The following is a 16,688-nucleotide window of genomic DNA, read 5'->3' as shown; positions in this document are numbered from 1 at the left end:
TTACTGTACTTTTCAAAATGGCCGCTACTGCATTTTTGAACTGGTGATGATGCTTGGCCACCAAATTGCAAGCCATGCAGAACATGGAAAACAGACTGGTTGAGAATAATAGGTGAGAATAAACTCAAAACAACAAATATTAATAGAAAAACATAACACATGCATCAGACGGGATTCGAACCCTTAACCTCTAAGTTTTGATGCATGCGATTTAATAGACTGAGCTACACAGGCAGTGTAGCTAGCCAAGGTTTTCAGAGCTGCAAGCATTCAAATGGAGGAAGGAAGGTGCAGACATGACATTGCAGAGCAGAAATAACAAAAAAATTACAATTTATATGAGAATCAGATAGTTTAAGTGAGAAGAGTTAAAGTTTAAGTCAAGAAAAACATGTTGTATAGGAATGCACAACATGTTATAATGCAGTCATAATAATTTAATATGACGAAGAGACAATGTCACAGGGACAGTCAACTTTGGACAGGTATTTCTCGGGAATGGCAGAGAATATAAAGAATGTGTTTGGTCATTTCTGTGCGGATTGTTCCAAAGTTTATGTGAGCAGAGCCTGGCATAAAATAGACTTAATTTGCAAAAGTAGTAGCGAAAAAACTACTTCACATATGCTATGAAATAAGATATGAACAGAATGTTGAAAACTGACAAATGAGACATCGTTGCAATCGACTTAAACCAGTGAATATAAATTCACAAAGAAAATGAATATCAGACAAAGTTTTCAGAAGTTATGGGCTGTTTTATATAGTTTATGAACCCTAGGTGGCGCTGTCTTCAGATTTCCCAAGTACCTTCAGGACATCATACCGATGCTTCCTACCAATTTTTGTGCCGATACATTATATAGAATAATAGTTATCCCAATTTAAAGCAAAATTCAAAATAGTGGACAGGCGGTTTGGTCATTTCCGGCATAATATATATCGACAGATTGGTCATGAGCCAAGGAATCCATAGACACTAAGATCATAATTTTCTATCAAACATTTCAATAGTTATGGGCAAAATTATCAATTTTTCATATCTCATGACCCATAGGTGGCGCTGTCCTCAAATTTGGCATGGTACCACCGTTCATGGTCCTAATGAAGGGTACCAAGTTTCATTTCAATTGATCAAAGAATGACCGAGATAATGACTCAGAACGAATTTTGGGTCGACATCGATAAATGTACGCAATTATTACTTTTGAACAAAGATAAAAATCAAAATTCTGTTCGGTCATTTCTCTGCGGCTCGGTCCAAAGATTCTCTGTGCCAAATTGCGTAACAATGCAATGAACGCTGCAAAAGTAGTAGCGAAAAAACGAAATACTGTACTTTTCAAAATGGCCGCTACTGTAATGGGTGGAGTCTTAATGTAAGGTGGTCATTGTAATGAGCGTGAGGAGAGGATTCAGATGTAGTAGGTAGAGTTTTTGTTGATCAAATGATTCTACAGTTATAACCATTTGAATATTGAATTTTTGAAGTGTTGGTGGCGCTATAGAGTTAATGCTAGAGACCCCATAGTTGGTCACATGACTATTTAGGACCACCACTACAAGTGTGCCAAATTTGTTTCATTTTCCTATGTACGGTTCATAGGGCTGCCATAGACTCCCATTGGGGAAGAAGAAATATAATAATAATAATAATAAGAAAACCATCAAACGCAATAGTGGCCTGCCGCCCTGCGGGCTTGGCCCCTAATAATAATAAGAAAACCATCAAACGCAATAGTGGCCTGCCGCCCTGCGGGCTTGGCCCCTAAAAACCATCAAACGCAATAGTGGCCTGCCGCCCTGCGGGCTTGGCCCCTAATTAATTTTTTTACATTTATGTGATATTAAACAACACTAGTCAAATGAATAAAATATGTGAATTTAATTACACATATTTATTACTAAATAATATAAAATGCTGGATTAAAATTTGCCAGTGAATTGATGTGAAGTGTGTATTTAAGTATAAATTTTATAAAGAAGTGTTTCTGACACAATACTATAATAATTCATGCAAAAATATATGCAAGTATTTTTATTCTTCAAATCGTGTTTATCTGAAAACATTGATTTAGCACCGGTGTTAAGATGAACTTTTCAGTAAGGGGTTCATTTGGAATGTGAACATTATAATCAAACATTGCATTTAAATCCATAAAGTTGTCATCCAGGCAGCTTTATTGTTTTGTGTTGCTGGTTTTGGTACACGGTGTATTTAAATGGTCATTAAATGAATTATATAAGCTTCTTGTGATTATGTTGAGCTGATGACTTGACAAGCTCACACTGTAAAAATTCCAGAAGGGGGAAATCTTTGCTTTCTTAAAATTTTCTCAGATTTGCAAGTTATGTCGATTTACAATTGTTTGTTTTGACTGTGGATGAGTTGCTACAACTTATAAAATTAAGTTGACTTTTTTAAATTATATTTTATAAGTTATAACAACTCATCTCCAGTCAAAATAAATAATAGTAAGTTAAAATGATTTGTAAATCTGAGTTGTTGCAACTAAAAATTTTAAGGCAGCAAAGAATTGTTTACGGTGAACTCAGTGGGATCAGCTTTACAGATGGATGTCCTTCCATTAGCAGCTCCTCTTTAACCGCTTATCCATAAAAGATAAAGAGGAGAAAAATTGGAAAATTACTTAAATTCGCTCTCATAAAAGTTGTGCTTATTAGGCAGTGTTATCATTGTTGGGTGAAAAGTTTATAAATCATGTTTGTGCGTAACTTTACTGAAGAAATATTTACTGAATGTCTTGCATGGCTTTCTGACATGAAGCACAAAGAAATTTAGGTTATTTTTCATGCAATTACAACCCAAGATGCTCTTTGCACCATACATGAATCAAATAAGAAAAGAAACTTTTAGAAACTTTCATACCAGCTTGAGTACATGCTGTCATTAAAGCAAAAGGACTGTATGGATTCATACCAAGTTTTATTAATAATATTAAAATATTTATATACTCGTTTTAATTTATCTCACTTAAATTGAGATGCTGAAAATATAGTTTCTAATTAAAAAAAACTGTTAAGAGTAAAATCGAAAATCAAAGCTTTATAAATCATGTTTGTGCGTTTGCTGAATAAATAGTTGAAAATATTTACTCAATGTCTTGTATGGTTTTCTGACATGGAGCACTTACTATTCAAGGAGACAAAGATTAGCAAAAAAGATTCAAAACGCCATAAAGGATTCAAAATGTTGTCTATATAAACTGTATTAAGTTATAATGTGTATATATTTTCTGCAACTAGAAACAGACCAAAATTATATTTTTGACTGAAAATCTTTGGTGCAAGTGCGGTGACGCAATAAGCGTCTGGTCGGAACTTCCGGTTTCTGTTTGTTTAATGGTCTGACTAGTTGCTGAAACGGAACTCTTAACAAATACTCCGTCGAAAATAACAAATGTTTTGGCTTCCTATGTAATCTATGTGTTGTTCATTTTACTTGTTATATATATAAACTACTTTAAAATGACTTTGTTGTTACTTATTCTTCGCAAAGTTTACAGGAAATTACGTGATGACCACGAAAGCTGCGTGTTACTGCTGAAATCGTTATAGCCTCACTCGAGAAATGATCATGAAAACATCTTTTTAACAATACTGTTGTTGTTTTTTAATAAAGAAACATGATTTGAGAATCAGTTCTTCAAATTATCTTTTGTTTTCCACAAACATAAATATTTGTAATGACTTGAGTCTTTACATTTAGCAAATAAATTATTATTATTTTTTGGGAGTGAAAACTTTTCTTTATATGTGTTTTCTAGGAGGATGTTCCCAGTCCTGAAGGTCAGTGTTACTGGTCTAGATCCCAATGCCATGTACTCCTTCCTCTTGGACTTCAGTCCTGCAGATGGGCACCGATGGAAGTACGTAAACGGCGAGTGGGTACCTGCGGGCAAACCCGAACCTCACAGCCACAGCTGTGTCTACATCCACCCCGACTCTCCCAACTTCGGTGCGCACTGGATGAAGGCTCCAGTGTCATTCAGCAAAGTCAAACTCACCAACAAACTCAGTGGAGGTGGCCAGGTACTAACTTCTTAAAAAAATGCTGTGTAAATGATTGGGTAACAACAACCCAACTCAAACCATTTAAGTAAAACGGTTGCATTAGGCCAATTAAGTTTTAAAACACATAAATTTAAGTACTGTGAACTTGAGTCATGTGTAATTATGCACTTATATTTAAGTAGTGTGAACTTAAAGGAATTGTCTACTCATTTTCAATATTAAAATATGTTATTACCTTAACTAAGAATTGTTGATACATCCCTCTATCATCTATGTGCATGCACGTAAGCGCTGGAGCGCGCTGCGACGCTTCAATAGCATTTAGCTTAGCCCCATTCATTCAATGGTACCATTTAGAGATAAAGTTAGAAGTGACCAAACACAACGTTTTTCCTATTTAAGACGAGTAGTTATACGAGCAAGTTTGGTGGTACAAAATAAAACGTAGCGCTTTTCTAAGCGGATTTAATAGAGGAACTATATTTTATGGCGTAATAGCACTTTTGGGAGTACTTCGACTCGGCGCAGTAACACCCTCCCTCTCCCATTATGAGAGGGAGAAGGGGAGCTGACTTTTCAGGCGAGTCGAAGTACTCCCAAAAGTGCTATTACGCCATAAAATATAGTTACTCTTTTAAATCCGCTTAGAAAAGCGCTATGTTTTATTTTGTACCACCAAACTTGCTTGTATAACTACTCGTCTTAAATAGGAAAAACGTTGATGTGTTTGGTCACTTCTAACTTTATCTCTAAATGGTATCATTGAATGAATGGGGCTAAGCTAAATGCTATCGAAGCGTCGCAGCGCGCTCCAGCGCTTACGTGCACGCACACAGATGATAGAGGGATGTATCAACAATTCTTAGTTAAGGTAATAACATATTTTAATATTGAAAATGAGTAGACTATTCCTTTAAATATAAGTGCATAACTGCATATGACTCAATTTGTTTAAGTTCAAAGTACTCAAATGTACGTGTTTTAAAACTAATGCAACCGGTTTACTTAAATGGTTTGAGTTGAGTTAACTTTTAGGTTTTACAGTGCAGCATAGGTATATATAACCCAACATGCCTAATATGTACCCAGCTTTGGGTTAAAAACAACCCAAAATGTTTCATGCTTTTCACTGAAGAACCCAAGATGCTCTCTGCAACATTCTTACATGAAACAAATAATAAAATTCATCCACTGTTTTTCTTCCCTATGTACTTCCACTACTCCTAACTTGTTAAGTCGGCACAGTTTCTTTTTTATAGACTGACAAGTAAAAAGTCTACTTCAACATAAACCCCACGCACATTTCGTACACATACGTCTCATGTTGTGTTCTCCGTGCCCTGTTCCGTAATCTTGAGTAGCCTCTCAGAGCTCCAAACAGGCCTCCGTAGCTTTTAGGAGTCTTGGCCTGCCTTTAATCACCCCGCGCGCAGCCACGGGGAAATTTCAAGTGTGCATTTATACAATTAGCGCTCTCCTCTGCATCCACTTCACCTATGGAGCCCCTTTGTTCAGCGGGGACTGCATGTAAACAGGAATAAACAGCTCTTAATTGCCACTTTTCTCATTTAATGCACTTCCTGCCGTTCAGACAGAAATGGTCTACTTCAGCCAGCCATCCCGGCTTTCAGCAGGGCCACTGTGAGGTGCTCCAGCCCGCGTGACTCCTCCACTGAATTATTATTGGTATTTACATGACCCCTCCTCTACCCCCTTCTCTTCTGTTCCCCTCTGTTCTCTATCTACCGGGGTTTTTAAACGCGGCGCTGGCACAGGAGAGGATGATGAGAGAGAACCAGCTCCAAATGAAATAATTGCTGTGGTTAGTTGTACATTACGGTAATTACCTGTGTTTTTTCTATGCAAAATTAATTTAGCCATCGGTCCTTAGATTTTCAAAAAGCAACGTATTTAAAAAAGGCAGAGGGGAGAGAAAAGCACACAAAGCCTATTATGTGCCCTGTAGCCATGCAGATGAGTACCTACCCCTCATCATGCATTGTAATCTACCAATTAGAGTAAAACAGGGCTCTTTCTGCGCATCTCGTTCTCTGAATTTTGTTGATTTTACGCCGATAGATGGTTGCGTGCTCGGTCACCGCAGTCATCCGAAGAATTTTGTCCGAGAATATAGATAATGCAGTATGCAAATTGAAAAAGGTCAGACATTTCAGAACATTTGAGCGTGACGTCATTTGCCGCACTAAACGAAATTGCAAAACTGAGACTGACCAATGGCACACAAAGTCAAAATAGTTAAAGGAAAGTTGCTAAGGTGGACAACATCAAAAACAAAAAAGCTATACTGTAAAAAAATTCTGTAGAAATTACAGTATTACTGGGTATTACTGGCAACTTGCTGCCAGTAACTTACTGTAGATTTAACATTTATGTTATTTACTGGCAACAGTTTGTTCAAAGTTAAATGAACATGAAACATTTTCAGTCTTTATCTTCTACAGTAAGTTACTGGCAACCAGCTGCATATTTACAGCAAACTCTTACAGTGTATGTTTTAATAATTAGACATAGTGAAACAGAATGAGACATAAAACATATAAGCTATCACATTTAAAAATGCTGGTCAATAAGGGACGAACCCAGCATTTTGAGTTGAAACAACCCAGCATAGGTTAAATTACAACGTAGTGGGTTGGTTGGGGGCCAGTGGCGGCTCGTGACTGCTCATCCGAGGGGCGCAAATTCAAAATAAGTGTTCGGAGTGTCATGTGTTTTGCTTGTGTTTTCAAAATATGCGTTTGTTGCATCATGTAAACCATGTGCATCATGTGTTTCGTCAAAATAAATGCCTGCTGCACACGCGTCAAAACCGTTTATGATAAAAGAGACGCTCACGTTCACAAAATACATGCAAGACACTCCCTTAACAGTAAACTCTGATTACGTATGAGATTATGCGAGTAAACGCGAGCGAGCGTCTCTTTTATCATAAACCCTTTAGATGCGTCTGCAGTAGGCACGATTTTGACAAGACACTTGATGCACACAGGATCTCTCGATGCGCAGAACACATATTTAAAAAAAAGAAACCACACACACATGACGGGCTTCATACATGTTATGACAAACTTCGCATCGAGTGCCCTCGAAAAAGAAGTCACCGGCTGCCACTGTTGGGATCATCTCTTTTGACGCAAGAGCTGGGTTGAAAATAACCTTGAAAATAAGGGTCATTTAATCCAGTGGTACTTAAACTTTTTCGGAGTGCCCACTCCCTGTGCCCTTCGTGCTCCGCCAAAGAATTCTAAATCGTAAAATTAAAATTAAACAAAACGTACATTTAATTATACAATATAAAGTTGTTAGTTAGTAGCCTTTTTAATTACACAGAATTTATGATAAGTTCATGTATTTTATGAAATAAAACTGGGCCCCCTGGCACAATCTTGCGGCCCCCAGTTGTTTTATCCAATTGTTGACCCAACGCTGGGTTAAAAATAAATTGTGGAGTGTACACTGTAAAAAATGAAAGTTGGATCTACTTAATAATAACTTTTATTGGAAACAAATACAGCACTGGGTCAAAAAGGGACTTTTTACAGTGTATATATATGACATAGGTGACCATTGAAGCACTATTTGAGACATTGTTGAGATCCCTTCTGACGCTGAGACTACTGGGAGAATTTTTTTGATTTCTGTTAAAGTTATTTAAAAAAAAATGTTTTTATTTGAATCTCATTGCATAAGGAAAAACAATTGCAATATTGAAGATATATAACAGAATAGACAGATTATTTCTTTACTTATGCCACTCTATTCACACTTTTAACAGTTTGTCTTTTTCTTCAGAATCTAATACATTTTAAAATACGCCTACCACATATTATATTAAGTGTATGATGACATTTATATTACTTACATTGTACACTGTAAAAAAATTCCATAGAAATAACAATGTTGTTGCAGCTGGTTGCCGGTAATTTACCGTAGATTTAAACTTATGTTATTTACTGGCAAGAGTTTGTTCAAAGTTAAATAAATTTAAAATATAAAACTTTTGTTTAAATGTAGCGTAAATAACATAAATTTAAATCTACGGTAAATTACCGGCAACCCAGCTGCAATTTCTACGGATTTTTTTACATTGTACTGCCACTGCAATGTTGCTATTCTTTGTTTTCTTTGTCTCTATTTTATGTAAAGCTGCTTTGTTACCATGAACAATTGTTAAAAGCGCTATATAAATAAAATTGAATTAATTTATAATCAAAAGAAATATATTTTCACAAACAACACTTACACTGGTCATATAAATGTCGTTCAATTACAATTTTGCATTTGCTACCTCAATTTAAGAATTTGAAGGCATCATCACTTTTATTTTGAACGAGATACAGCCCTGCCGCTAACTGATCCACCATTACCGTTTTAGCTAATTCTGTTCTGATTCTTTGGTCCAGATTATGCTGAATTCTCTTCACAAGTATGAGCCACAAATTCACATCGTTCGCGTGGGAGGAAACCACAGGATGGTGACCAACATCTCTTTCCCAGACACTCAGTTCATCGCTGTAACTGCCTACCAGAATGAAGAGGTACAGCATCTGTAATATAGGCTGAATGTGACACTGCCAGTGAAAACCCAGCTAAAGTCATTTTTTGTGATCAATTGTTTAAAATCATCCTACATAATGTAAGAAACTTTATTTTTCAAATATAACCTTGATATCTTTAATATTGTCTGAGTAAGGTCATGTCAAAGATTGAAATCAAACTTTATTGCTCCCATTCTTTAGAATATGAGACTTATAGATTTCACAGATGGGGTCACAAATATGCCAAACTAAAGTATGTTTATGTTGTGTTCAATGTAAAAAAAAACATGTCTACATGTCATGTCAACATGTCTACAAATAAAGGTTTTTATAAGCAGAAATGCAATAAAAGAGATATTTTTGGTTCCCCAAATAACATTTTAGTCAAAGATTCTTGAAATAATGTTTTTCTCTACTAGAACCTTTTCCACTACATGCAATGAAAAGTCTTTTTGGATGTTAAAATTTCTCTGTGGAACTTACAGGCCCACAAAGATCCTATTAAAGGATTACGGGAGAGCAGGGACGAAAGTACCATTTTTCAGAAAAATGTAATTTTTAAAGATAATGTTTTAGACAGAGATATATTTTTACTGTGGTCAATAACTCACAAGTGTGTCTATCAATAGCAGGTGTAATTTTGAACAAAACGACTTCAGTATAATTTCACTTTGAACATAAGTAGTGCATTGTTACTTTTGACATGTCAGCTGGGACGAAAGTAACACACAGGTGGATCTTTATTTTAAATTTCAGTTTTATCAAATGTTTTAGAAGCAACCAACAGTACAAACTTAAATTGTTGAGAATAAAAAATGTTCACTATGAAAATTAAATTAAATCAAATTAGAAAAATATCAATTTTCAATATATACAACAGTATTAGCAGCGGGACAAAAGTAACAAGTTTTAATTTCGTCCTACAGGATATCCTCACATTGAAACTACAGGAGGTGTTAGAGCACTAAATAACCTATAGATTGATCAGTATTGTAACACATGAAACGAAAAACACAACGCGTTATTAGAAAAAAATCACCACTTTCGGAATTTACTTATCATGGTTAAAAACACCTTTCTGGATCTAGACGTGGAAAACGGTGAGTAAATAACGCAATATTTGTCAGCTCTGTCAAGTGTTTGTGTGCTAAAAATGCTTTCATAGTTTAAGATGCAACTGTTATCAGGGCTTGGAGAAAATCGCTTTGTTAGAGTGTGTTGGGGTCCATTAAAATGAGAAAAATCCTGGAATGTTTTCCTAAAAAAATATAATTTCTTCTCGACTGAACAAAGAAAGACATCAATGTTTTGGATGACATGGTGGTGGGTAAATTATCTGGACTTTTTTTAAGAAAATTGACTAATCCTTTTAGAGCATCTAAATCTGCACGGAAGCACGTTGGGGCCGTCTGATCACAAATCGTAAAAATCCTGTTGTGTGGGGGAAGCCCCGAGAATAAATAAAAGACTCTTAAGTTGCTTTGGAAAAAAGCATCTAGTAGATAAACGTACAATAAAAGTGACTTCTAAAGTATTTTATACCCTCACAAATCATCTGGTCATCTTCTCTTCACAGATAACCGCACTGAAGATAAAACACAACCCTTTTGCGAAAGCGTTCCTTGATGCTAAGGAAAGGTACATTTTATATGAATTACTTGGTCACTGGTAAAAGTTTTCTTATTAATTTGACAATATATATTTTGACAATTATTTTCCTGATATCATGGTAGGCATTAGCGCTAGTCAAGCTTGAGTGCCTGTGCGAATTTAACTGCGATTAGCGAGCAATTATTAAACGTTTACGCTGTGAATAGAGCACATGTGTGAGTAAAGCAGCTTGTTGGAGCCGCAGTGTGAAGTGACAATGAGAGATCTGAAGCGGCTACAGTGAAGAATGTGTGAGATATTACACAATACTGGCAAAATGATCTTTGAATGGTTTTACTAACAGTATAACTTACAAGAACGGAGATTAAATCACTCTATACAGAAATAAATAGTTTTATATATAGAAGACCAAGGCGGGAGGGAGGCGTAATCGCCAATTCTCAAAACTAGCAGTTAGAACAAACAAATTAATACAAATAAAAGTACAAAATACTACAATAATGTTAAAAAAAAATACAATTTAAATAATATATTCTTTTTTTGTTTTATTAAAATAATTAATTATTATTAATTATAATAAGGCATAAAAAATAATGACTGTAGCTGCACCTGCACTGTAAAAAAATTCTGTAGAAATTGCAGCTGGGTTGCCGGTAACTTACCGTAGATTTAAATTTATGTTTTTTACTGGCTACATTTTGTTCAAAGTTAAATGAACATTAAACATTTACAAGTCTTTGTCTTTACAGAGTAAAACTAAAAAACAGCATCAAGCAAACATTCTGGGAAACAAAATCTGAAGCAAAAAACAGAAAAAGGTTGATGATGATTTCTGGTTCCCAGAATGCTTTGCATGAGGCTGTTATTGTATAGTTTTATTCTGTAAAGATAAAGACTTGTTAATATTTAAAATTTATTTAACTTTGAACAAACTCTTGCCAGTAAATAACATAAATTAAAATCTACGGTTAATTACCGGCAACCAGCTGCAAGTAACACTGTAATTTCTACGGAATTTTTTTACAGTGTGTAGTTATATTATCACCCATATAAGGTAACCTTCACGTATATGTACATTTAATATGTATTGATTTCTAATAATATCATGGGGTTTCTTTTTGTCTCAACAGAAGCCATCCCAAGAATCTAGAACCTCAAGGCGAAAACCCGCACATGGGCATACCGCACTGTAAATGCTTTATTTTGCTTCCTGTATTTTTGTATTACTTAATATGAATTTCTGTCTGATCTAGACACGCTTATTAAAGGAATATTCCACTTTTATTAAAAAAAAAAATAATAATTTACTCACCCCCATGTCATCCAAGACGTTTTTTTTTCAGGTGAGAAGAAATTAATTTTTTTGAGAAAAACATTCCAGGGTCTTATCTAGCAAAACAATCGTAATTTTCGGGCACTAGCCTTGTAATGCGCCAGCGTGTATAATGTAATCACGTATGCGAAACTACCGCTCCAGTGTTTACAAGTGTGGAGAAAGAGGACCGTTCCCACAATAGTGCATGTGGAATGAAACTAATTCATGTCTTTGTGTCACTTTATTGTTTAAAAAGTGTGCATTTGACATATGTAACGCATGACTTTTTGACGTGATTACGTAATACGTAAGGTTGTGCTGGCGCATCACTAGGCTACACTGTAAAAAATTCAGTAGAAATTACAGTGTTACTTGCAGCTGGTTGCCGGTAACTTACCGTAGATTTACATTTATGTTATTTACTGTAAATGTTCAATGTTCATTTAACTTTGAACAAAATGTTGCCAGTAAATAACATAAATTCAAACCCCGGCGAGCCACCGGCAACCAGCTGCAAGCAACACTGCAATCTCCACAGAACCTCCCACAATGTAGTGCAAGACGAGAAGTTGTGGTAATTTTTTGGCCCATCCTTATGCCTCGGTTGGGATCGTTTAGAGCCCTTTCAAGCTGCATTGAAACTGTAAACTGTTGAGGTCCACTAAAGTCCACTATATGGAGAAAAATCCTGAAATGTTTTCCCCAAAAAACTTCATTTCTTCTCGACGAAACAAATAAAGACACAAACATCTTGGTTGATATGGGGGTGAGTCAACCATCTGGATTTTTCTCAAATGAAAGTGGAGTTATCCTTTAAGGTCCATTTATTTGGTTTGCAGGTGGATGGTTCATATCAAACCCAGAGACGCTGTGCTCTGCTGGTGGTGGCAACTTTCCATACGCTGGGGGTTTACCGCTAACCCCCCACCATGGGTACAAACACTACCCGAGTCTGCATGGGCACCGAGCAGCACCATACCCATCACCCTATCTGCCTCGCCACCATCATCACTGTGCTCAACACTCAGGTAGGACAGTTTGAACATTGCATTAGCAATAGTGGTAATGCTTTAGTGGATTTCTACTTTCTGTGTAAATAAAAACCTGCACAACACGGCATTGTGTTAGCAGTGCAAAGGTCACGGGTTTAATCCCAGGAAAACATGTATACTGAATGTATATCTTGAATGCACTGTAAGAAGCTTTGGATAAAAGGTGTAGGTGTAAATGTTTAAAGGTGCAGTGTGTCATTTTTAGAAGGATCTCTTGACAGAAATGCAAAATAATATTCAAAACTATATCATTAGGGGTGTACAAAGACCTTTTTATGATGAACCTTTATGTTTTTATTACCTTAGACTGAGACAATTTTAGCTATACACCGAGGGTCCCTTACGTGGAAGTCGCCATTCTGCGCCGCCATACCTCCACAGAAGCCCTTAACGGACAAACTTTTTTTACTAAGTTGTCTCCGATGATGACATGTTTTTTTCGGTGGCGGCTAGCGTAGTTTCTTTTTGCATTCCAAAAGTGAGGGGTGAGCAGCGGACCGAGCCGCCGGCTGCAACCCGCAACCCCACCACCAGACGACGCCAAAAATCACACACTGCACCTTCAAAACAGCAAAAAGCATCAATATTGTTTTCTGTTGGCTTTGAAAGTTTATGTATTTTAAGCAATTTGGGATAAATTAGTTAAGGGTTTTCTAGTTGTGACTGGTTTCTCTTTGACATTTTTTTATTTTTTCTATTAAAGTGTCTCTATCTGAGAATCGGAGTTCAAGTGCGGTGCAAGTGTTTTCTGGTCACGAAAGTTGGACAGGTGTGTCTCCTCCTGGTCCTTCTGCGATGTTATCCATGCAGCCTGCTCCAAGCCCTTCTGGAGCCAGCAGGTCAGAATCAAAAAAAATTATGAAGTCGCATCTAGGGCTGTAGCTAACGATTATTTTCACAATCGATTAATCAGGCAATTTTTTTCGATTAGTCAACTAATCGGATAAAAACAGAGTTGTTTTTTCACTTATTATAAAAAGGCACTAAATGACGGTATTCACGTGTACTTAAAAAGTGCAAAAGCCACACAATACAGAGTTTTACTAATATAATCTTTTTGATATTTTAAGCCTTAAATAAAAAAAGTTTCTCCAGCTTTTAAATGGTAAAACATCTTTAAATGTCAAAACGTAAACAAACAAAACGAATTAAGTCTTCAGGGATGTGCTGGTAAGGAAATTTAGCAACAGATTAATAAACTTTTAATCTTTATATTTAGACCATGATGAGCGTGTGCACGGAGATGGTGGGGTTTATGACCTATACTGCAGTTAGTCACCAAAAGGCGATCAAAATGTTTCAGGATGTGTGTCGCACGCCTGATCATAAAAGAGTGCCACGGGGATGACGTTTTTTTGTAGGCCAACACGTAAATAAGCAGGACCCCATTCATTTTTCTTATACTTTTGGTTTATCTCAAAAGATAAGCTCTTTGTTTAACAAAAGTTAGACACTTTTTGTCCAACAAGATAATCTTCACAAATGAACAAAACTTTTATGAAGTCTAAATGCGTTTACTAGAAATATAAAGCTAACATTTGGCTATAAGAAAACTGCACCACGGTCGTTCAAATACAACAACATCATCAGCAAGCATCCGAAAGCTAATTCAAACTTTATTAAACACATTTAAAAACATATTCCCTGAGAAGAAAATTCTCTGTGGATTAATATTTGTTGAGAATTGTGCCTATGTTGCGGGTTTTGGAGATCTTCATGCGTGATGACATTTAAAGTCCCCCGGTCTGTAGTCCCATGTGACAAACACACTTTAAAGCTTTAAAAAGTCATGAGTTGGGGTATTATTGGTGCGTTTTATGTCGTCGAATAAAAAATGAAAATATCTTGGCCTTATGTTAATCCAAGATCTTATTTAAGGTGTTTAACCAAAACCCCCTTTCAAAACGCTGACTTAGAACCGGAAGTGCTAAAATGCTAACTTGCTTTTGGGTTTTGCCTACAAAAATACATCCCAGCGCGCTCTATTAGTACCAAGAGTATTTTATACCGTTGATTCATTTGTTTTTTTAAAGGTATGTGACAATAAATAATATGACAATAAAGCATTCACTTGTTTTTCCCTTACAGTCAGTATCCATGCCTGTGGACTGTGAGCAGTTGCACTGTGTCATCCAGCCCTCCAGGGGGCACTGCGAACACCACGCACACTCAGGAGGACCCCGCAGATGACGGTGGCTCCTCCACATCATCATGCTCGTTACTGCCGGGTCACAGACCAACCGGCGCCGAGGGTGCTGTCGAACAAGCCAGTCACAGTAGGGTGGGCGGGGTGAGCTGGTCTTCTGTCACCACCCACTCATTTTGAATGCTCTCATTAAACTTACAATGAGGCATGCAAGATGCGTAAACGACCCCATCCCAAATGATTTCTTAGCCATTCGTCCCAATCCAATGTGGGTCTTTGTCACCTTACTGTCCCACAGACAAGTTAAAGGCATTTTGCAAATGCAGCATTCAGGACAGGGCCATCTTTAAAAACATTGTGCTTTCAGTGTATTGCTGTACTGTCGAAACTTGGTATAGTTTGTACATTGTTACCCCCCAGTCACATTAGCTACAAGAGACAGAGCGACAGGCTACCATTCATTTTCAATGGGAGTGGCCGTTTGCCAGCGACAAGCGCCGAAATAGGCAAGAAGGCTATTTTATGCAAATGCTGAGCAATGCGACAAAGCGACTGCCAATCGGAATCAAGGGGCAGCGTGATGTAGGTCAGTGGCTCGAGTCTAAGAAAATAATTCAAGATGACGGAAAATGCGTATTTCTTTATATATCTGATAAGTTTAGCATTTTACCTCATATATTTTGTTACTTTTATCGAGAAATAAATACTTTTAAATACAAAAACATCGTTCTTGTAACTTAACAAGACCTCTGAAGTGACTTTTGATACCACTTTTAGATACTAAACAAGGAATGCCCATCAAGCGAGTGCATGTCGCTCGGTGTCACTCACTTTTGTAGCTTATGTGACTGTACAGTTAATGATAAAACGGTATTATTGTCATTCCTATTGCTCAATTGGAAAGCACTTTGCTGGCAAACAAGGTGATGTGTTAGGGGCGGTTCACATTTCACGTCTAAAACCGCGCGTAAAACGCATCCGTTGGTTGGTTCTTGTCACATGACCCGCGGTGCGCTTGCGGCATTCTGAAAAGTTGAAATGTTTTTAACTCAAAGCGGTTTGGATGGACGCAATATGTGAACCGCCCCTTAAAGCCAGTAAACAGACTGGTAATGATGCTGTAGATGGCTCTCCAAAGAACATTTTAAAGGTACAGTGTGTACATTTTTGCAGCATCTAGCAGTAAAATTGTGTATTGCAACTAACGGCTCAGTCCACACAGCTCACAACTAACAGCTCAGACCGCCACCGGCAAGAGCGTCAATAAAAGCTCTGGCTGCCCTGACAACGACGCTAAAGAAAAGTTGTAGTGGACGCTCTGACGCTCGAATGCATTCTCTGAACTCCTCTCAGGCGGAGGTTTCCGCCTTCCGATTGGTTGCCGGTGAACATTTCCGCCTTCCGATTGGTTGCCGCCGAACCGCCTCATATCTCATTACCATAAAGTTGAGCTGATTTCAACTCTCCTCGACGCTCACGCTGTACATGACGCGCCGCGCCGCTGCTCGCCGGAGCTCGCTGCCGGCTCTCATTGAAAATGAATGACTTCCAGCCACTTTGACGCTCTCGCCGGTGGCGGTCTGAATGCACAGTAAGAGTGACAAAACGCGCTCTTTAGAACAGTTTGTCCGTTTAGGGCTACTGTAGAAACATGGGGCACAAAATGGCGACTTCCATCTAAAGGGGGTCGCACACCGAACGCGCAACTCAGCGGCACATAGCGCCGCGCCGTTCTAAAAAAAAATCAAACACATTGTTTTCTATGAGTATACACACACCGGCGCCGACAGGTGGCGCCTGTCCGCGGCACCCAGCTTTGACTCAGGAAGTTGCTCTAATCCCTATTGCACCACTTACATAGTTTAACATTAAATAACATCATATTTGTCCCAAATCATTAACAATTAACATTGGCTGCTAACATATATTTATCATTTTGAAGTCGACGCTATCTGACTAAGCTTGCGCTA

The 16,688-nt window shown here is 37.3% G+C and overlaps 1 protein-coding gene across 1 annotated transcript in view; it reads left to right on the top strand.

Annotated features, from left to right (window-relative positions):
* tbx19 (T-box transcription factor 19) overlaps positions 1 to 14,989 on the top strand; it is a 33,967-nt gene extending 18,978 nt beyond the window's left edge. The window contains exons 2-8 of the mRNA XM_055212867.2: positions 3,789 to 4,053; positions 8,460 to 8,594; positions 10,171 to 10,232; positions 11,336 to 11,394; positions 12,360 to 12,548; positions 13,276 to 13,411; positions 14,661 to 14,989. Coding sequence (XP_055068842.2) covers positions 3,789 to 4,053; positions 8,460 to 8,594; positions 10,171 to 10,232; positions 11,336 to 11,394; positions 12,360 to 12,548; positions 13,276 to 13,411; positions 14,661 to 14,898 — 1,084 coding nt within the window. The 3' untranslated portion in view covers positions 14,899 to 14,989. The remainder of the gene's footprint in view (positions 1 to 3,788; positions 4,054 to 8,459; positions 8,595 to 10,170; positions 10,233 to 11,335; positions 11,395 to 12,359; positions 12,549 to 13,275; positions 13,412 to 14,660) is intronic.
* Positions 14,990 to 16,688: the final 1,699 nt, after the last annotated feature.

The sequence above is a fragment of the Misgurnus anguillicaudatus genome, chromosome 8 (assembly GCF_027580225.2).
Source record: "Misgurnus anguillicaudatus chromosome 8, ASM2758022v2, whole genome shotgun sequence".
In the NCBI taxonomy this organism is placed as follows: domain Eukaryota; kingdom Metazoa; phylum Chordata; class Actinopteri; order Cypriniformes; family Cobitidae; genus Misgurnus; species Misgurnus anguillicaudatus.
Note: the sequence above shows the minus strand (reverse complement) of the source record. Positions and strands in the feature narration are given on the sequence as shown.